General features: G+C 48.7%; 1 protein-coding gene across 7 annotated transcripts in view; it reads left to right on the top strand.

The window, feature by feature from the left end:
- LOC110511642 (exocyst complex component 6) overlaps window positions 1-19,121 on the top strand; it is a 127,747-nt gene that overhangs the window by 22,826 nt on the left and 85,800 nt on the right. For all 7 annotated transcript variants that reach the window (XM_036972091.1, XM_036972090.1, XM_036972094.1 and 4 more), the window contains exons 2-5: window positions 10,252-10,423; window positions 14,032-14,079; window positions 14,212-14,302; window positions 16,307-16,352. In XM_036972091.1, coding sequence (XP_036827986.1) covers window positions 10,252-10,423; window positions 14,032-14,079; window positions 14,212-14,302; window positions 16,307-16,352 — 357 coding nt within the window. The remainder of the gene's footprint in view (window positions 1-10,251; window positions 10,424-14,031; window positions 14,080-14,211; window positions 14,303-16,306; window positions 16,353-19,121) is intronic.

The raw sequence follows: 19,121 nt of genomic DNA, 5'->3' as shown, positions 1-19,121 counted from the left end.
GAAGCCAGTATAGTGAGGCTAACACTGGAGTAATATGATCACATTTTTTGGTTCTAGTCAGGATTCTAGCAGCCGTATTTAGCACTAACTGAAGTTTATTTAGTAGCTGGAAAGTAGAGCATTGCAGTAGTCTAACCTAGAAGTGACAAAGGCATGGATAACACCAGTTAAGGCCCTGTTGTTCAGGCCACATGGTGCTATCTCCACTCCAGTCTAATGTAGGGTGAGGTAGCCTAGGCCTATATTACAGAGAGATAACACCAGTTAAGGCCCTGTTGTTCAGGCCACATGGTGCTATCTCCACTCCAGTCTAATGTAGGGTGAGGTAGCCTAGGCCTATATTACAGAGAGATAACACCAGTTAAGGCCCTGTTATTCAGGCCACAAGGTGCCATCTCCACTCCAGTCTAATGTAGGGTGAGGTAGCCTAGGCCTATATTACAGAGAGATAACACCAGTTAAGGCCCTGTTATTCAGGCCACAAGGTGCCATCTCCACTCCAGTCTAATGTAGGGTGAGGTAGCCTAGGCCTATATTACAGAGAGATAACACCAGTTAAGGCCCTGTTGTTCAGGCCACATGGTGCTATCTCTACTCCAGTCTAATGTAGGGTGAGGTCACATCATTTGAATCTTTGGAAGATGATCGTCCTATACTACAAATAGAGGCTTTTTATTAGTCTTGTTGAACCCAATCTAGCCTGATTACCATGAACTGCTGGTGTTGGGTGATTCCTCACCAGACTATAACAACACAGACCAGGATTGTGATGTAATCCACACAGGGTCCTGTATTGAGAAATGATTCAAGTTGGAATATTTGCCGTTTTGGCCTTACGCAGGCCTATTGTTAAAAGATGGAATCCACCGTAGGCGGTCTCACATGGTACCTCGGCCGCCCCACCACCACCGTTGTTCATGTTTCTGTTGCAGAGCTGAGGAGCAGTATGGTAAAATAAACTGCTGTACATATTGTGCTCTTCTATCGCACATGATGTCCGAGAGGAGAAAACGTCTCGTTGCTGTAACAACTGTTGGTGTTGTAATGCCACAAATGGGCGTGGCTGTTTTCACCATTAAGGATTTCAGCTGATAACGTTCAATGATGTCCGAGAGGAGAAAACGTCTCGTTGTTGTAACGCCACAAATGGGCGTGGCTGTTTTCACCATTAAGGATTTCAGCTGATAACGTTCAATGATGTCCGAGAGGAGAAAACGTCTCGTTGCTGTAACAACTGTTGGTGTTGTAATGCCACAAATGGGCGTGGCTGTTTTCACCATTAAGGATTTCAGCTGATAACGTTCAATGATGTCCGAGAGGAGAAAACGTCTCGTTGTTGTAACGCCACAAATGGGCGTGGCTGTTTTCACCATTAAGGATTTCAGCTGATAACGTTCAATGATGTCCGAGAGGAGAAAACGTCTCGTTGCTGTAACAACTGTTGGTGTTGTAATGCCACAAATGGGCGTGGCTGTTTTCACCATTAAGGATTTCAGCTGATAACGTTCAATGATGTCCGAGAGGAGAAAACGTCTCGTTGTTGTAACGCCACAAATGGGCGTGGCTGTTTTCACCATTAAGGATTTCAGCTGATAACGTTCAATGATGTCCGAGAGGAGAAAACGTCTCGTTGCTGTAACAACTGTTGGTGTTGTAATGCCACAAATGGGCGTGGCTGTTTTCACCATTAAGGATTTCAGCTGATAACGTTCAATGCAGATGTTTTTTTTTAACCTTTTTTTAATATCAAATTATTTCTGGGTAACAATGAAGTACCTTACTGTGATTGTATTCAATTCAAATGGTCAAAATTAAACCAAAAATTGCTTCTCAGCAATGAGCAATTTCTCAAGCAGGAATTTAGCTAGGGCTGTCTGGGAGTTGTATGTGGGGAAACTAGCTGTTATTGGTCGAGGTTTGGAACACTCTCTCTTTCCTAGCCACCGTGCTTCTACTTCTGCATTGCTTCCTGTTTGGGGTTTTAGGCTGGGTTTCTGTACAGCACTTTGTGACATCAGCTGACGTAAGAAGGGCTTTATAAATACATTTATAAAGCCCTTCTAGCCTCTCTGGGCTAGGTTAAGTCTATAGCCTCTCTGGGCTAGGTCTATAGCCTCTCTGGGCTAGGCTAATAGCCTCTCTGGGCTAGGCTAATAGCCTCTCTGGGCTAGGCTAATAGCCTCTCTGGGCTAGGCTAGGGTTATAGCTCATTGTTAGTTGATTTTGGATGTGTTTGCTGTAGTAACCCCAGGGATCTCACACGGTATGACGACCAGAAGAGGATCCCAGTCACATTAGGAAGTAGAGGTTAACTGAAGTTAGTTTCCTGCTGAAACACAGTTCTGGTAAACCAAAGTGTGGCTGTGACACTTGTGTTCCTCTTTGGCCACCATGTGGACTGTGTTTACTAGGTTGCTGTCACTGTGTGGTGAGCCCTCAGCACCTTTCACTGCCTGTAGTTCAGAGGAAAAGTCAAACAAATGATTCATTAACAATACTTGTCTGTTATGGAAAGCAGAGTGATCAGACTACCTGCCACAGCTGTGTTTCTGTGGCTCTGAATGGCCATAAAGGAATAGTCGGTTATAGATACTCAACCAAATAGGCTTTCTTTATGGCCTTTCCTGTCTTTGTGTTTGCACCATTCACGTGGGGTGTTGCAGCCGGTGGGAGGCTTTCCCTGGTCGAGGTCGTTGAGTTGGTGTGGCTTATGTGACAAATGGAAAGAAAAAAAATCAGAACGTTTAAACTGATAACGTTTTTTCCATTTAAAATGCTAATAAAAATGTGAATGGACAAGGCAGCTGTGGTCAGTAATGGTTTAGATCTCACGGTGCCTTTTCAGATGGGGAAGCATGGCCCCCTGTACCTCTGTTACTGGACCTCACCAAGTCTGCATTTCCTTCTCATTTAACTTCTCAAAGTGTTGTCATGGTTCTTCGACTCCTTGCACGTCGACTCCCATTTCTGATTTGTCAACATTTTGATTCCGCAAGGAATTGACTCCGAAGATTCAATGTTTTTGGAACGGAGGAGACTGATTAGTTTGCCGTACTTCCGAGGACGAAAACACTTGCGTCTTTCAGCAGACAGTCAGAACCGTGCACTAGGCCTCTCTATCAGTACTGGCAGGTCAGCAGACATTCAGAACCGTGCACTAGGCCTCTCTATCAGTACTGACAGGTCAGCAGACATTCAGAACCGTGCACTAGGCCTCTCTATCAGTACTGGCAGGTCAGCAGACAGTCAGAACCGTGCACTAGGCCTCTCTATCAGTACTGACAGGTCAGCAGACAGTCAGAACCGTGCACTAGGTCTCTCTATCAGTACTGGCAGGTCAGCAGACAGTCAGAACCGTGCACTAGGCCTCTCTATCAGTACTGACAGGTCAGCAGACAGTCAGAACCGTGCACTAGGCCTCTCTATCAGTACTGGCAGGTCAGCAGACAGTCAGAACCGTGCACTAGGCCTCTCTATCAGTACTGGCAGGTCAGCAGACAGTCAGAACCGTGCACTAGGCCTCTCTATCAGTACTGACAGGTCAGCAGACAGTCAGAACCGTGCACTAGGCCTCTCTATCAGTACTGACAGGTCAGCAGACAGTCAGAACCATGCACTAGGCCTCTCTATCAGTAATGACAGGTCAGCAGACAGTCAGAACCGTGCACTAGGCCTCTCTATCAGTACTGGCAGGTCAGCAGACAGTCAGAACCGTGCACTAGGCCTCTCTATCAGTACTGACAGGTCAGCAGACAGTCAGAACCATGCACTAGGCCTCTCTATCAGTACTGACAGGTCAGCAGACATTCAGAACCGTGCACTAGGCCTCTCTATCAGTACTGGCAGGTCAGCAGACAGTCAGAACCGTGCACTAGGCCTCTCTATCAGTACTGACAGGTCAGCAGACAGTCAGAACCATGCACTAGGCCTCTCTATCAGTACTGGCAGGTCAGCAGACAGTCAGAACCGTGCACTAGGCCTCTCTATCAGTACTGACAGGTCAGCAGACAGTCAGAACCGTGCACTAGGCCTCTCTATCAGTACTGACAGGTCAGCAGACAGTCAGAACCGTGCACTAGGCCTCTATCAGTACTGGCAGGTCAGCAGACAGTCAGAACCGTGCACTAGGCCTCTCTATCAGTACTGGCAGGTCAGCAGACATTCAGAACCGTGCACTAGGCCTCTCTATCAGTACTGGCAGGTCAGCAGACATTCAGAACCGTGCACTAGGCCTCTCTATCAGTACTGGCAGGTCAGCAGACAGTCAGAACCGTGCACTAGGCCTCTCAGTACTGGCAGACAGTCAGAACTGTGCACTAGGCCTCTTTATCAGTACTGGCAGGTCAGCAGACGGTCAGAACCGTGCACTAGGCCTCTCAGTACTGGCAGGTCAGCAGACAGTCAGAACCATGCACTAGGCCTCTCTATCAGTACTGGCAGGTCAGCAGACAGTCAGAACCGTGCACTAGGCCTCTCACTACTGACAGGTCAGCAGACATTCAGAACCGTGCACTAGGCCTCTCTATCAGTACTGGCAGGTCAGCAGACAGTCAGAACCGTGCACTAGGCCTCTCTATCAGTACTGGCAGGTCAGCAGACAGTCAGAACCGTGCACTAGGCCTCTCTATCAGTACTGGCAGGTCAGCAGACAGTCAGAACCATACACTAGGCCTCTCTATCAGTACTGACAGGTCAGCAGACAGTCAGAACCGTGCACTAGGCCTCTCTATCAGTACTGGCAGGTCAGCAGACAGTCAGAACCGTGCACTAGGCCTCTCACTACTGACAGGTCAGCAGACAGTCAGAACCGTGCACTAGGCCTCTCTATCAGTACTGGCAGGTCAGCAGACAGTCAGAACCATGCACTAGGCCTCTCTATCAGTACTGACAGGTCAGCAGACAGTCAGAACCGTGCACTAGGCTTCTCTATCAGTACTGACAGGTCAGGCACCAAGCAGACATTTAGAACCGTGCACTAGGCCTCTCAATACTGGCAGGTCAGCCATCAGACAGACAGGCCTAGTGCATGGTTCTGACTGTCTATCAGCATTGAAAAGCTGTATCTTGCAATGTCTCACTAGGATATTGAGATGAGGTGAGATGATTCACTCTCACACAGTCACACACAGTTTCTGGCCATGTCCACGGGTTTGCTTCATATGGTAACCAGGGCACCAAAACAGCGGAGAAGTCGAGCCTCGCTCTTCCAAACACTCTTAGTTGTTGTGGAAATTGACCCACTATGCTGTTTACTGTCTGCATCTATTTCATATGGCTGAATCTTCATTTAAATGACACAACATCCCCAGGCCTCGACAGTCGACTGTCTAGTTAGGCTACAGCACTGAAATAAGGTTTTGTGATAACTGCACTGTGATTTTAAATGTGTTTTTTTTTGGTTAGGAATTTTTCTCAGCGTTATGGTTCCCAATTTGGTTTAAAAGTTTGACCGTTCATAGCCCTATTTGCTCCATCCTGCAGTATGTCGAGACTGGCTACTCCTTTTCACTTCCTGGTTCTGCTGTGGCTGTTCTGCGTTTTGTCCAGTAGGGGGAGTCGTAGGTTCACAAATTGGACAGATCTCTTTCAACCCTGTTGTTTTGTTCCCAGTTCACACACCACCCTCAGCTTGGTGTTTGTTTAGCCATCATATGGCGTTATGACTCAGGATCATGTAGCCTCAGTCTCCTAATATTGACCCATTACTTCTGCAGCCCACTGACTTTAAAGCACTAACTTCAGGCTTTGTGTACAAGGTAGTGCACTGGCTATCAGAGCCCTCCCTCCACTCTGTCCCACAGCAGCCCAGCCTACACTGTTGGTTAGGTGGTATCTCATCCCAGCCCAGCCTACCCTGTTGGTTAGGTGATATCTCTGCCCAGCCTACCCTGTTGGTTAGGTGGTATCTCAGCCCAGCCCAGCCTACACTGTTGGTTAGGTGGTATCTCATCCCAGCCCAGCCTACCCTGTTGGTTAGGTGGTATCCCAGCCCAGCCTACCCTGTTGGTTAGGTGGTATCCCAGCCCAGCCTACCCTGTTGGTTAGGTGGTATCTCATCCCAGCCTACCCTGTTGGTTAGGTGGTATCTCAGCCCAGCCCAGCCTACACTGTTGGTTAGGTGGTATCTCAGCCCAGCCCAGCCTACACTGTTGGTTAGGTGGTATCTCATCCCAGCCCAGCCTACCCTGTTGGTTAGGTGATATCTCTGCCCAGCCTACCCTGTTGGTTAGGTGGTATCTCAGCCCAGCCCAGCCTACCCTGTTGGTTAGGTGATATCTCAGCCCAGCCTACCCTGTTGGTTAGGTGGTATCTCAGCCCAGCCTACACTGTTGGTTAGGTGGTATCTCAGCCCAGCCCAGCCTACCCTGTTGATTAGGTGATATCTCAGCCCAGCCTACCCTGTTGGTTAGGTGGTATCTCAGCCCAGCCTACACTGTTGGTTAGGTGGTATCTCAGCCCAGCCCAGCCTACCCTGTTGGTTAGGTGGTATCTCAGCCCAGCCCAGCCTACCCTGTTGGTTAGGTGGTATCTCAGCCCAGCCTACCTTGTTGGTTAGGTGATATCTCAGCCCAGCCTACCCTGTTGGTTAGGTGGTATCTCATCCCAGCCCAGCCTACCCTGTTGGTTAGGTGATATCTCAGCCCAGCCTACACTGTTGGTTAGGTGATATCTCAGCCCAGCCTACCCTGTTGGTTAGGTGGTATCTCAGCCCAGCCTACACTGTTGGTTAGGTGGTATCTCAGCCCAGCCCAGCCTACCCTGTTGGTTAGGTGGTATCTCAGCCCAGCCCAGCCTACCCTGTTGGTTAGGTGGTATCTCAGCCCAGCCTACCTTGTTGGTTAGGTGGTACCCCAGCCCAGCCTACCCTGTTGGTTAGGTGGTATCTCAGCCCAGCCCAGCCTACAATGTTGGTTAGGTGGTATCTCAGCCCAGCCCAGCCCACACTGTTGGTTAGGTGGTATCTCAGCCCAGCCCAGCCTACCCTGTTGGTTAGGTGGTATCTCAGCCCAGCCCAGCCTACCCTGTTGGTTAGGTGATATCTCAGCCCAGCCTACACTGTTGGTTAGGTGGAATCTCAGCCCAGCCCAGCCTACCCTGTTGGTTAGGTGGTATCTGAGCCCAGCCTACCCTGTTGGTTAGGTGATATCTCAGCCCAGTCTACCCTGTTGGTTTAGTGGTATCTCAGCCCAGCCCAGCCTACCCTGTTGGTTAGGTGATATCTCAGCCCAGCCTACCCTGTTGGTTAGGTGGTATCTCATCCCAGCCCAGCCTACCCTGTTGGTTAGGTGATATCTCAGCCCAGCCTACACTGTTGGTTAGGTGGTATCTCAGCCCAGCCCAGCCTACCCTGTTGGTTAGGTGATATCTCAGCCCAGCCTACACTGTTGGTTAGGTGATATCTCAGCCCAGACTACCCTGTTGGTTAGGTGGTATCTCAGCCCAGCCCAGCCTACCCTGTTTGTTAGGTGATATCTCAGCCCAGCCTACACTGTTGGTTAGGTGGTATCTCAGCCCAGCATACACTGTTGGTTAGGTGGTATCTCAGCCCAGCCCAGCCTACACTGTTGGTTAGGTGGTATCTCAGCCCAGTCTACCCTGTTGGTTAGGTGGTATCTCAGCCCAGCCTACCCTGTTGGTTAGGTGATATCTCAGCCCAGCATACACTGTTGGTTAGGTGATATCTCAACCCAGACTACCCTGTTGATTAGATGATAGCCCAGCCCAGCCTACCCTGTTGGTTAGTTGATATCTCAGCCCTGCCTACCCTGTTGGTTAGGTGGCATCTCAGCCCAGCCTACCCTGTTCGTTAGGTGACATCTCAGCCCAGATCACCCTGTTGGTTAGGTGACATCTCAGCCCAGATCACCCTGTTGGTTAGGTGACATCTCAGCCCAGATCACCCTGTTGGTTAGGTGACATCTCAGCCCAGATCACCCTGTTGGTTAGGTGACATCTCAGCCCAGATCACCCTGTTGGTTAGGTGACATCTCAGCCCAGATCACCCTGTTGGTTAGGTGACATCTCAGCCCAGATCACCCTGTTGGTTAGGTGACATCTCAGCCCAGATCACCCTGTTCGTTAGGTGACATCTCAGCCCAGATCACCCTGTTGGTTAGGTGACATCTCAGCCCAGATCACCCTGTTGGTTAGGTGACATCTCAGCCCAGATCACCCTGTTCGTTAGGTGACATCTCAGCCCAGATCACCCTGTTGGTTAGGTGACATCTCAGCCCAGATCACCCTGTTGGTTAGGTGACATCTCAGCCCAGATCACCCTGTTGGTTAGGTGACATCTCAGCCCAGATCACCCTGTTGGTTAGGTTACATCTCAGCCCAGATCACCCTGTTGGTTAGGTGACATCTCAGCCCAGATCACCCTGTTGGTTAGGTGACATCTCAGCCCAGATCACCCTGTTGGTTAGGTGACATCTCAGCCCAGATCACCCTGTTGGTTAGGTGACATTTCTTGTTACCCTTTTTTGTTAATTTGAAATCTGTCCCAAATTGCACCCTATTCCCTACATAGTGCACTTCTTCTGACCAGAGCCCTGTGACTATATAGGGAATAGGAGGCTATGCAGGCTATGTCTCTGTGGGATGATGTATGGAGACTGGTATCTGAACGTTCTTTCTCCCCTTGTGACCGTGACGACATTCATCATGTTTCAGATCTAACTCCCCTGTTCCCTGACCTTGTAACTCCCCTGTTCCCTGACCTTGTAACTCCCCTGTTCCCTGACCTTGTAACTCCCCTGTTCCCTGACCTTGTAACTCCCCTGTTCTCTGACCTTGTAACTCCCCTGTTCCCTGACCTTGTAACTCCCCTGTCCCCTGACCTTGTAACTCCCCTGTTCCCTGACCTTGTAACTCCCCTGTTCCCTGACCTTGTAACTCCCCTGTTCCCTGACATGGTAACTCCCCTGTTCCCTGACCTTGTAACTCCCCTGACCTTGTAACTCCCCTGTTCCCTGACCTTGTAACTCCCCTGACCTTGTAACTCCCCTGTTCCCTGACCTTGTAGCTCCCCTGTTCCCTGACCTTGTAACTCCCCTGTTCCCTGACCTTGTAACTCCCCTGTTCCCTGACCTTGTAACTCCCCTGACCTTGTAACTCCCCTGTTCCCTGACCTTGTAACTCCCCTGTTCCCTGACCTTGTAACTCCCCTGTTCTCTGACCTTGTAACTCCCCTGTTCTCTGACCTTGTAACTCCCCTGTTCCCTGACCTTGTAACTCCCCTGTCCCCTGACCTTGTAACTCCCCTGTTCCCTGACCTTGTAACTCCCCTGTTCCCTGACCTTGTAACTCCCCTGTTCCCTGACCTTGTAACTCCCCTGTTCCCTGACCTTGTAACTCCCCTGACCTTGTAACTCCCCTGTTCCCTGACCTTGTAACTCCCCTGACCTTGTAACTCCCCTGTTCCCTGACCTTGTAACTCCCCTGTTCCCTGACCTTGTAACTCCCCTGTTCCCTGACCTTGTAACTCCCCTGTTCCCTGACCTTGTAACTCCCCTGACCTTGTAACTCCCCTGTTCCCTGACCTTGTAACTCCCCTGTTCCCTGACCTTGTAACTCCCCTGTTCCCTGACCTTGTAACTCCCCTGTTCCCTGACCTTGTAACTCCCCTGTTCCCTGACCTTGTAACTCCCCTGTTCCCTGACCTTGTAACTCCCCTGTTCCCTGACCTTGTAACTCCCCTGTTCCCTGACCTTGTAACTCCCCTGTTCCCTGACCTTGTAACTTCCCTGTTCCCTGACCCTGTAACTCCCCTGTTCCCTGACCTTGTAACTCCCCTGTTCCCTGACCTTGTAACTCCCCTGACCTTGTATCTCCCCTGACCTTGTAACTTCCCTGACCTTGTAACTCCCCTGTTCCCTGACCTTGTAACTCCCCTGTTCCCTGACCTTGTAACTCCCCTGTTCCCTGACCTTGTAACTCCCCTGTTCCCTGACCTTGTAACTCCCCTGTCCCCTGACCTTGTAACTCCCCTGTTCCCTGACCTTGTAACTCCCCTGTTCCCTGACCTTGTAACTCCCCTGTTCCCTGACATGGTAACTCCCCTGTTCCCTGACATGGTAACTCCCCTGTTCCCTGACCTTGTAACTCCCCTGACCTTGTAACTCCCCTGTTCCCTGACCTTGTAACTCCCCTGACCTTGTAACTCCCCTGTTCCCTGACCTTGTAGCTCCCCTGTTCCCTGACCTTGTCTGTTTCAGATCTAACTCTCCTGTTCCCTGACTTTGTGTGTTTCAGATCTGTGTATGATGACCAGCCTAATGCCCACAAGAGGTTTATGGAGAAGCTTGAGGTCAGGATCCGTAACCATGACAGAGAGATAGAGAAGATGTGTAACTTCCACCACCAGGGGTTTGTGGACGCCATCACCGAGCTGCTGAAAGTCCGTGCCGACGCAGAGAAACTGATGGTGAGACAGGAGACCCAATCAAATAGAAGTTTATTAGTCACATGCTCCGAATATAACAGGTGTAGTGAAATGCTGACTTACAGGCTCAAACCAACAGTGTGAAAAAAAGCTGTGTGTGTGTGTGTGTGTGTGTGTGTGTGTGTGTGTGTGTGTGTGTGTGTGTAGGTAAGTAAAGAAATAAAACAACAGTAAAAAGACATTTGAAATAAGAGTAGCAAGGCTAAATACAGACACCGGTTAGTCAGGCTGATTGAGGTAGTATGTTCATGTAGATATGGTTAAAGGGACTATGCATGTTTGATGAACAGAGATTAGCAGTAGCGTAAAAAGAGAGCTAAAGAAATGGAAACTATGGATCAATCTAGTCTACCTCTATGTTGAACCAGGGATAGTAGTGGATCTATCTAGTCTACCTCTATGTTGAACCAGGGATAGTAGTGGATCTATCTAGTCTACCTCTATGTTGAACCAGGGATAGTAGTGGATCTATCTAGTCTACCTCTATGTTCAACCAGGGATAGCAGTGGATCTATCTAGTCTACCTCTATGTTGAACCAGGGATAGTAGTGGATCTATCTAGTCTACCTCTATGTTGAACCAGGGATAGTAGTGGATCTATCTAGTCTACCTCTATGTTCAACCAGGGATAGTAGTGGATCAATCTAGTCTACCTCTATGTTGAACCAGGGATAGTAGTGGATCTATCTAGTCTATCTCTATGTTGAACCAGGGATAGTAGTGGATCTATCTAGTCTACCTCTATGTTGAACCAGGGATAGTAGTGGATCTATCTAGTCTACCTCTATGTTGAACCAGGGATAGTAGTGGATCTATCTAGTCTACCTCTATGTTGAACCAGGGATAGTAGTGGATCTATCTAGTCTACCTCTATGTTGAACCAGGGATAGTAGTGGATCTATCTAGTCTACCTCTATGTTGAACCAGGGATATCAGTGGATCTATCTAGTCTACCTCTATGTTGAACCAGGGATAGTAGTGGATCTATCTAGTCTACCTCTATGTTGAACCAGGGATAGTGTTGGATCAATCTAGTCTACCTCTATGTTGAACCAGGGATAGTAGTGGATCTATCTAGTCTACCTCTATGTTGAACCAGGGATAGTAGTGGATCTATCTAGTCTACCTCTATGTTGAACCAGGGATAGTAGTGGATCTATCTAGTCTACCTCTATGTTGAACCAGGGATAGTAGTGGATCAATCTAGTCTACCTCTATGTTGAACCAGGGATAGTAGTGGATCTATCTAGTCTACCTCTATGTTGAACCAGGGATAGCAGTGGATCTATCTAGTCTACCTCTATGTTGAACCAGGGATAGTGTTGGATCAATCTAGTCTACCTCTATGTTCAACCAGGGATAGTAGTGGATCTATCTAGTCTACCTCTATGTTGAACCAGGGATATCAGTGGATCTATCTAGTCTACCTCTATGTTGAACCAGGGATAGTAGTGGATCTATCTAGTCTACCTCTATGTTGAACCAGGGATAGTAGTGGATCTATCTAGTCTACCTCTATGTTCAACCAGGGATAGCAGTGGATCTATCTAGTCTACCTCTATGTTGAACCAGGGATAGTAGTGGATCTATCTAGTCTACCTCTATGTTGAACCAGGGATAGTAGTGGATCTATCTAGTCTACCTCTATGTTGAACCAGGGATAGTGTTGGATCAATCTAGTCTACCTCTATGTTCAACCAGGGATAGTAGTGGATCTATCTAGTCTACCTCTATGTTGAACCAGGGATAGTAGTGGATCTATCTAGTCTACCTCTATGTTGAACCAGGGATATCAGTGGATCTATCTAGTCTACCTCTATGTTGAACCAGGGATAGTAGTGGATCTATCTAGTCTACCTCTATGTTGAACCAGGGATAGTAGTGGATCTATCTAGTCTACCTCTATGTTGAACCAGCGATAGCATCCCCCCTCAGCCCTCTCTCACCATTCCCCCCCAGCCCTCTCTCACCATTCCCCCCCCAGCCCTCTCTCACCATTCCCCCCCCAGCCCTCTCTCACCATTCCCCCCCCCCAGCCCTCTCTCACCATTCCCCCCCAGCCCTCTCTCACCATCCCCCCCCCAGCCCTCTCTCACCACCCCCCCCCCAGCCCTCTCTCACCATTCCCCCCCCCAGCCCTCTCTCACCATTCCCCCCCCAGCCCTCTCTCACCATTCCCCCCCAGCCCTCTCTCACCATTCCCCCCCCCCAGCCCTCTCTCACCATTCCCCCCCAGCCCTCTCTCACCAGTCCCCCCCCAGCCCTCTCTCACCAGTCCCCCCCCAGCCCTCTCTCACCATTCCCCCCCTCAAAGTTTTGGGGATCAACTAGAAGCACAGAAGGACGTAAAAGAAGGTCATGTAAAAATGGGTGAACTTCCCCTTTTAAGGGTTCTTATAGAGAAGGAACTATGAGAGGTTTCTCCTCCTAGATGACATCATTCACTGTCTCGCTCCCCCAGGACTGAGCCGGTCTAGGTTCCCCCAGGACTGAGCCGGTCTAGGTTCCCCCGGGACTGAGCCGGTCTAGGTTCCCCCAGGACTGAGCCGGTCTAGGTTCCCCCAGGACTGAGCCGGTCTAGGTTCCCCCGGGACTGAGCCGGTCTAGGTTCCCCCGGGACTGAGCCGGTCTAGGTTCCCCCAGGACTGAGCCGGTCTAGGTTCCCCCAGGACTGAGCCGGTCTAGGTTCCCCCAGGACTGAGCCGGTCTAGGTTGACCTAATGATGCCTCCCCCAGGACTGAGCTGGTCTAGGTTCCCCCAGGACCGAGCCGGTCTAGGTTCCCCCAGCCCAGCTGCACCGAGGCCAGCTCTCTTTAACTCTCTTTCCCCAGCTGAAAGTGGTCTTTAGATGAGTAGATGGTCTGATTGGTCGACACAAGGTTGTAACTGGACCAATCATTAGCCAGTATATGAAGCATGTTCAGATAACAGGGCAGCAGGTACTGCAGCAGATCAACTAGCACACTGGCCATTTTTCTCCCACAGATTAATGAGACTTTTTAATTAACCCCAGAATAAATGGCTTGCTTATTACCATGAGCTAATGAGACGCAATGTGGGAACCTCCCTGTGTGGTCGGTCTGTCCCTACTGTCCCCCTGCACCTGCAGCTGCCTACGTCCCTCCTAACTCAGCCTGAGTTACCTCCGGATCCCTCCACTCTGTGAATCAACCAGCCAGTGACTGTTTTGCATTCAGCTCTGTTTAATTACCAGGAAATGCAGTGGGCTCTTTCACTGTAGACAATGAATGGCACATAGAGCTCATTGAGGTTATCAGGAAAGGGCCCACTGGTCAATTGGGCCATTGAGTTTAATTGAATTGTTTGACAAGACCTGTAGAGACAAGTAGAGTTCAAACATCCTCAACGTAGAATTGACAAGTTTGTCACAGAATCTGTTGGGGGGGAAGGACTGTCATAATCTATTACGCCGCCTAAAAGCCTCCATGCCGACCAACAGTTCCAAGTTCCCGTTGCAGATTGAATCAGAATATGCCTTTGTCCCTGTGCCCTCATGGAGGCTGATCTGATTACAAGGTGAGCAGCTACGACAGGAAGTTGTCTGACAGTAGTGATCTTTTTATTTAAGGGCCAGGTTACCGACACGAACAGAAGACTACAAGACGCCGGCAGAGAGGTAAGACTCTTCGTCCCCCGTGTCAGAGTTGCCTGTGGTCAGTTAGAGGACATATTGAGACAGGAAGAACCTCTGACTGACCTCTCTGCGTAATTGGGGAGGTCTTAACTCTTTTGACCTCTCTTATGTAAGGTGACAGCCCAAACGGAGGAGGTGATTCGCTGTCGGATACAGCAGAGGAACATGACTACCACTGTGGAGAGACTACAGCTGTGTATACCTGGTGAGATATAATATAACATCTATAAACACTGTGTGTTCTGAAAGCTACCTCTCCCCTCTCTTCTTTCTGTTCTAAAAGCTACCTCTCTTCTTTCTGTTCTAAAAGCTACCCCTTCTTTCTGTTCTAAAAGCTACCCCTTCTTTCTGTTCTAAAAGCTACCCCTTCTTTCTGTTCTAAAAGCTACCCCTTCTTTCTGTTCTAAAAGCTACCTCTCTTCTTTCTGTTCTAAAAGCTACCTCTCTTCTTTCTGTTCTAAAAGCTACCTCTCTTCTTTCTGTTCTAAAAGCTACCCCTTCTTTCTGTTCTAAAAGCTACCCCTTCTTTCTGTTCTAAAAGCTACCCCTTCTTTCTGTTCTAAAAGCTACCCCTTCTTTCTGTTCTAAAAGCTACCCCTTCTTTCTGTTCTTAAAGCTACCCCTTCTTTCTGTTCTAAAAGCTACCTCCCTTCTTTCTGTTCTAAAAGCTACCCCTTCTTTCTGTTCTAAAAGCTACCCCTTCTTTCTGTTCTAAAAGCTACCCCTTCTTTCTGTTCTAAAAGCTACCCCTTCTTTCTGTTCTTAAACCTCTTAAGGATGATGCAGAATCTAATCCCAGTGCAGGAACATCAATCAGCGGAAATTTCAGAGCGCCAACTATAGTTTTCGATAAAACTCAAACTTTCATTAAAACACACATGCAAGGTACTGAATTAAAGCTACACTCGTTGTGAATCTAGCCACCAAGTCAGATTTGTAAAATGCTTTTCGGCGAAAGCATGAGAAGCTATTATCTGATAGCATGCACCCCCCCCAAAATACCAGAACGTCACCTAAACAACAGATTTTGCGGTAGCCGGCGCTACACAAAACGCAGAAATAAAATATAAAACATTCATTACCTTTGACGAGCTTCTCTGTTGGCACTCCTATATGTCCCATAAACATCACAATTGGGTATTTTTCCCGATTAAATCCTTCAAAGTATGCCAAAAATGTCCATTTATAAAGGCCGTCTGATCCAAGGAAAATGCACCTTTACACGACGCAATGTCACTTTTAAAATGAACAAAGTTGCCTATAAACTTTTACAAATCACTTCAAACGACTTTTGTAAACCAACTTTAGGTATTAATAAACGTTAATAATCGATCAAATTGATCACGGGGCGATCTGTATTCGATAGCAGCAAGTCTTGAAATCATCGTCCATTTTTTTCACTTTCATAATTTCCTGGGTGCACCCCAAGACAGGAAGGGCCTATACGTCATCCCACCAAGGATAAACGTGCAAAGAAATGCCAGTATTGGCGACATCGTGTGGAAGCTGTAGGCGTTGTAAACGGAATGTCATCTATTTTCTGTCGCCTTAGACAATACATTTACTGGCGGATGAATATTTTTTTTGTGTTTTTGGTGAAAAGTTTTCCCTGGGATTTTTACTCCTAAACACGCTACGTTATAGCCACAGACAACGATTTTACCAGTTTTAGAGACTTCAGAGTGTTTTCTATACACACATACTTATCATATGCATATACTATATTCCTGGCATGAGTAGCAGGACTTTGAAATGTTGCGCAATTTTTTACAAAAAGCTGCGAAAATTCGCAGCATCCTTATTAAAGCTACCTCTTCTTTCTGTTCTAAAAGCTACCCCTTCTTTCTGTTCTTAAAGCTACCCCTTCTTTCTGTTCTAAAAGCTACCTATCTTCTTTCTGTTCTAAAAGCTACCTCTCTTCTTTCTGTTCTAAAAGCTACCTCTTCTTTCTGTTCTTAAAGCTACCTCTTCTTTCTGTTCTAAAAGCTACCTCTCCCCTCTGTTCTTCTGTTCTAAAAGCTACCTCTTCTTTCTGTTCTAAAAGCTACCTCTTCTTTCTGTTCTAAAAGCTACCTCTCCCCTCTGTTCTTCTGTTCTAAAAGCTACCCCTTCTTTCTGTTCTAAAAGCTACCTCTTCTTTCTGTTCTAAAAGCTACCTCTTCTTTCTGTTCTAAAATCTAACTCTCCCCTCTTATTGTTCCTTTTGCAGTCCTAGAAATGTACAGTAAATTGAAGGAGCAGCTGGAATCCAAAAGGTACGTGCACTTCCTTACTCTCCTCACTATGTTCACTGTTGTCGTCATCAATGTTACTCCACCACCATATATTAACAATAAAGTCCCTCTCTCTAGATAACATGGTGCTTTGGACAGTAAGACCTTAACGCTTTCCTTAGAAACCCTCTCTGGCTCAACATGGCTCACAATCAAAAGGCACGCTGTCTTTACATCACAGAATTCTCAACAATTCACAGAAATAATGATTGAAGGAAACTGTGAATGGAAGCTATTTCAATGGAACCAAGCAGAGGGGAAGTGAAGCTCACGCTGAACCTGACAGTGATGACCCTTCCCCGTCGCTTACCGTCTGTTTAATCAGTCACAACACATCACGGGGAGAGGTCACCATTCAAACGCAGGACAGTTGCCCTTCTTCACAGCACTGTGCTGGCCTAGACAACATTGCTGTCACAGGCGCCGGTTAGAGAGTTGGAAAGACCCCCGGGGTACTGGGACTCTCCACAGGGGGGACTTCAGGACTACTAGGACCCCTGGGGTACTGGGACTATCCACAGGGGGGGGACGGACTTCAGGACTACTAGGACCCCTGGGGTACTGGGACTATCCACAAGGGGGGGGGGGGGGCTTCAGGACTACTAGGACCCCTGGGGTACTGGGACTATCCACAGGGGGGACTTCAGGACTACTAGGACCCCTGGGGTACTGGGACTATCCACAAGGGGGGGGGCTTCAGGACTACTAGGACCCCTGGGGTACTGGGACTATCCACAGGGGGGGACTTCAGGACTACTAGGACTCCTGGGGTACTGGGACTATCCACGGGGGGGGACTTCAGGACTACTAGGACCCCTGGGGTACTGGGACTATCCACAGGGGGGACTTCAGGACTACTAGGACCCCTGGGGTACTGGGACTATCCACAGGGGGGGGACTTCAGGACTACTAGGACCCCTGGGGTACTGGGACTATCCACAGGGGGGGGACTTCAGGACTACTAGGACCCCTGGGGTACTGGGACTATCCACAGGGGAGGGACTTCAGGACTACTAGGACCCCTGGGGTACTGGGACTATCCACAGGGGGGACTTCAGGACTACTAGGACCCCTGGGGTACTGGGACCATCCACAGGGGGGACTTCAGGACTACTCAGACCCCTGGGGGTGGTTCAGGGGGCCTCTAGGCAGAACAAATTATAAAGGTTAGGACATGGGGGGTTATTATGTGATGTCATCACTGGGTTAAGACATGGGGGGTTATTATGTGATGTCATCACTGGGTTAAGACATGGGGGTTATTATGTTGTGATGTCATCACTGGGTTAGGACATGGGGGTTATTATGTTGTGATTTCATCACTGGGTTAGGACATGGGGGTTATTATTATGTGATGTCATCACTGGGTTAGGACATGGGGGTTATTATGTTGTGATTTCATCACTGGGTTAGGACATGGGGGTTATTATGTTGTGATTTCATCACTGGGTTAGGACATGGGGGTTATTATGTTGTGATTTCATCACTGGGTTAGGACATGGGGGTTATTATGTTGTGATGTCATCACTGGGTTAAAACATTGTGACATGTCATGCCACTCACAGTAAACACCACCCAGTCCAGGTCTTTGTCATACCACCCACAGTAAACACCACCCAGCCCAGGTCTTTGTCATGCCACTCACAGTAAACACCACCCAGTCCAGGTCTTTGTCATACCACCCACAGTAAACACCACCCAGCCCAGGCCTTTGTCATACCACCCACAGTAAACACCACCCAGCCCAGGTCTTTGTCATACCACCCACAGTAAACACCACCCAGCCCAGGTCTTTGTCATACCACCCACAGTAAACACCACCCAGCCCAGGTCTTTGTCATGCCACTCACAGTAAACACCACCCAGTCCAGGTCTTTGTCATACCACCCACAGTAAACACCACCCAGCCCAGGCCTTTGTCATACCACCCACAGTAAACACCACCCAGCCCAGGTCTTTGTCATGCCACTCACAGTAAACACCACCCAGTCCAGGTCTTTGTCATACCACCCACAGTAAACACCACCCAGCCCAGGCCTTTGTCATACCACCCACAGTAAACACCACCCAGCCCAGGTCTTTGTCATACCACCCACAGTAAACACCACCCAGCCCAGGTCTTTGTCATACCACCCATAGTAAACACCACCCAGCCCAGGCCTTTGTCATACCACCCACAGTAAACACCACCCAGCCCAGGTCTTTGTCATACCACCCACAGTAAACACCACCCAGCCCAGGCCTTTGTCATACCACCCACAGTAAACACCACCCAGCCCAGGTCTTTGTCATACCACCCACAGTAAACACCACCCAGCCCAGGCCTTTGTCATACCACCCACAGTAAACACCACCCAGCCCAGGCCTTTGTCATACCACCCACAGTAAACACCACCCAGCCCAGGTCTTTGTCATACCACCCACAGTAAACACCACCCAGCCCAGACCTTTGTCATACCACCCACAGTAAACACCACCCAGCCCAGGCCTTTGTCATACCACCCACAGTAAACACCACCCAGCCCAGGCCTTTGTCATGAACAGTCCTTTACTCTGTTACACTGATAAAAGACTGAATCTACTGTATGACGCCACATCCTGTATATTTCAACTAGCACACATTTCCCTCTTTCAAGCGTATTATAGCGAGACATTATTCATTGGTCCTCTGTCATCTAATCATCCTTAAACATATCCAGCAGTGTTTCCAGTAATACAACCCTCGGTCAGCAGAGTGATCCATTTGTACAG

Source organism: Oncorhynchus mykiss, unplaced genomic scaffold (assembly GCF_013265735.2).
Source record: "Oncorhynchus mykiss isolate Arlee unplaced genomic scaffold, USDA_OmykA_1.1 un_scaffold_119, whole genome shotgun sequence".
Lineage (NCBI taxonomy): Eukaryota > Metazoa > Chordata > Actinopteri > Salmoniformes > Salmonidae > Oncorhynchus > Oncorhynchus mykiss.
The sequence above is the reverse complement of the archived record's forward strand: the minus strand, read 5'-3'. Positions and strand labels throughout refer to the sequence as shown.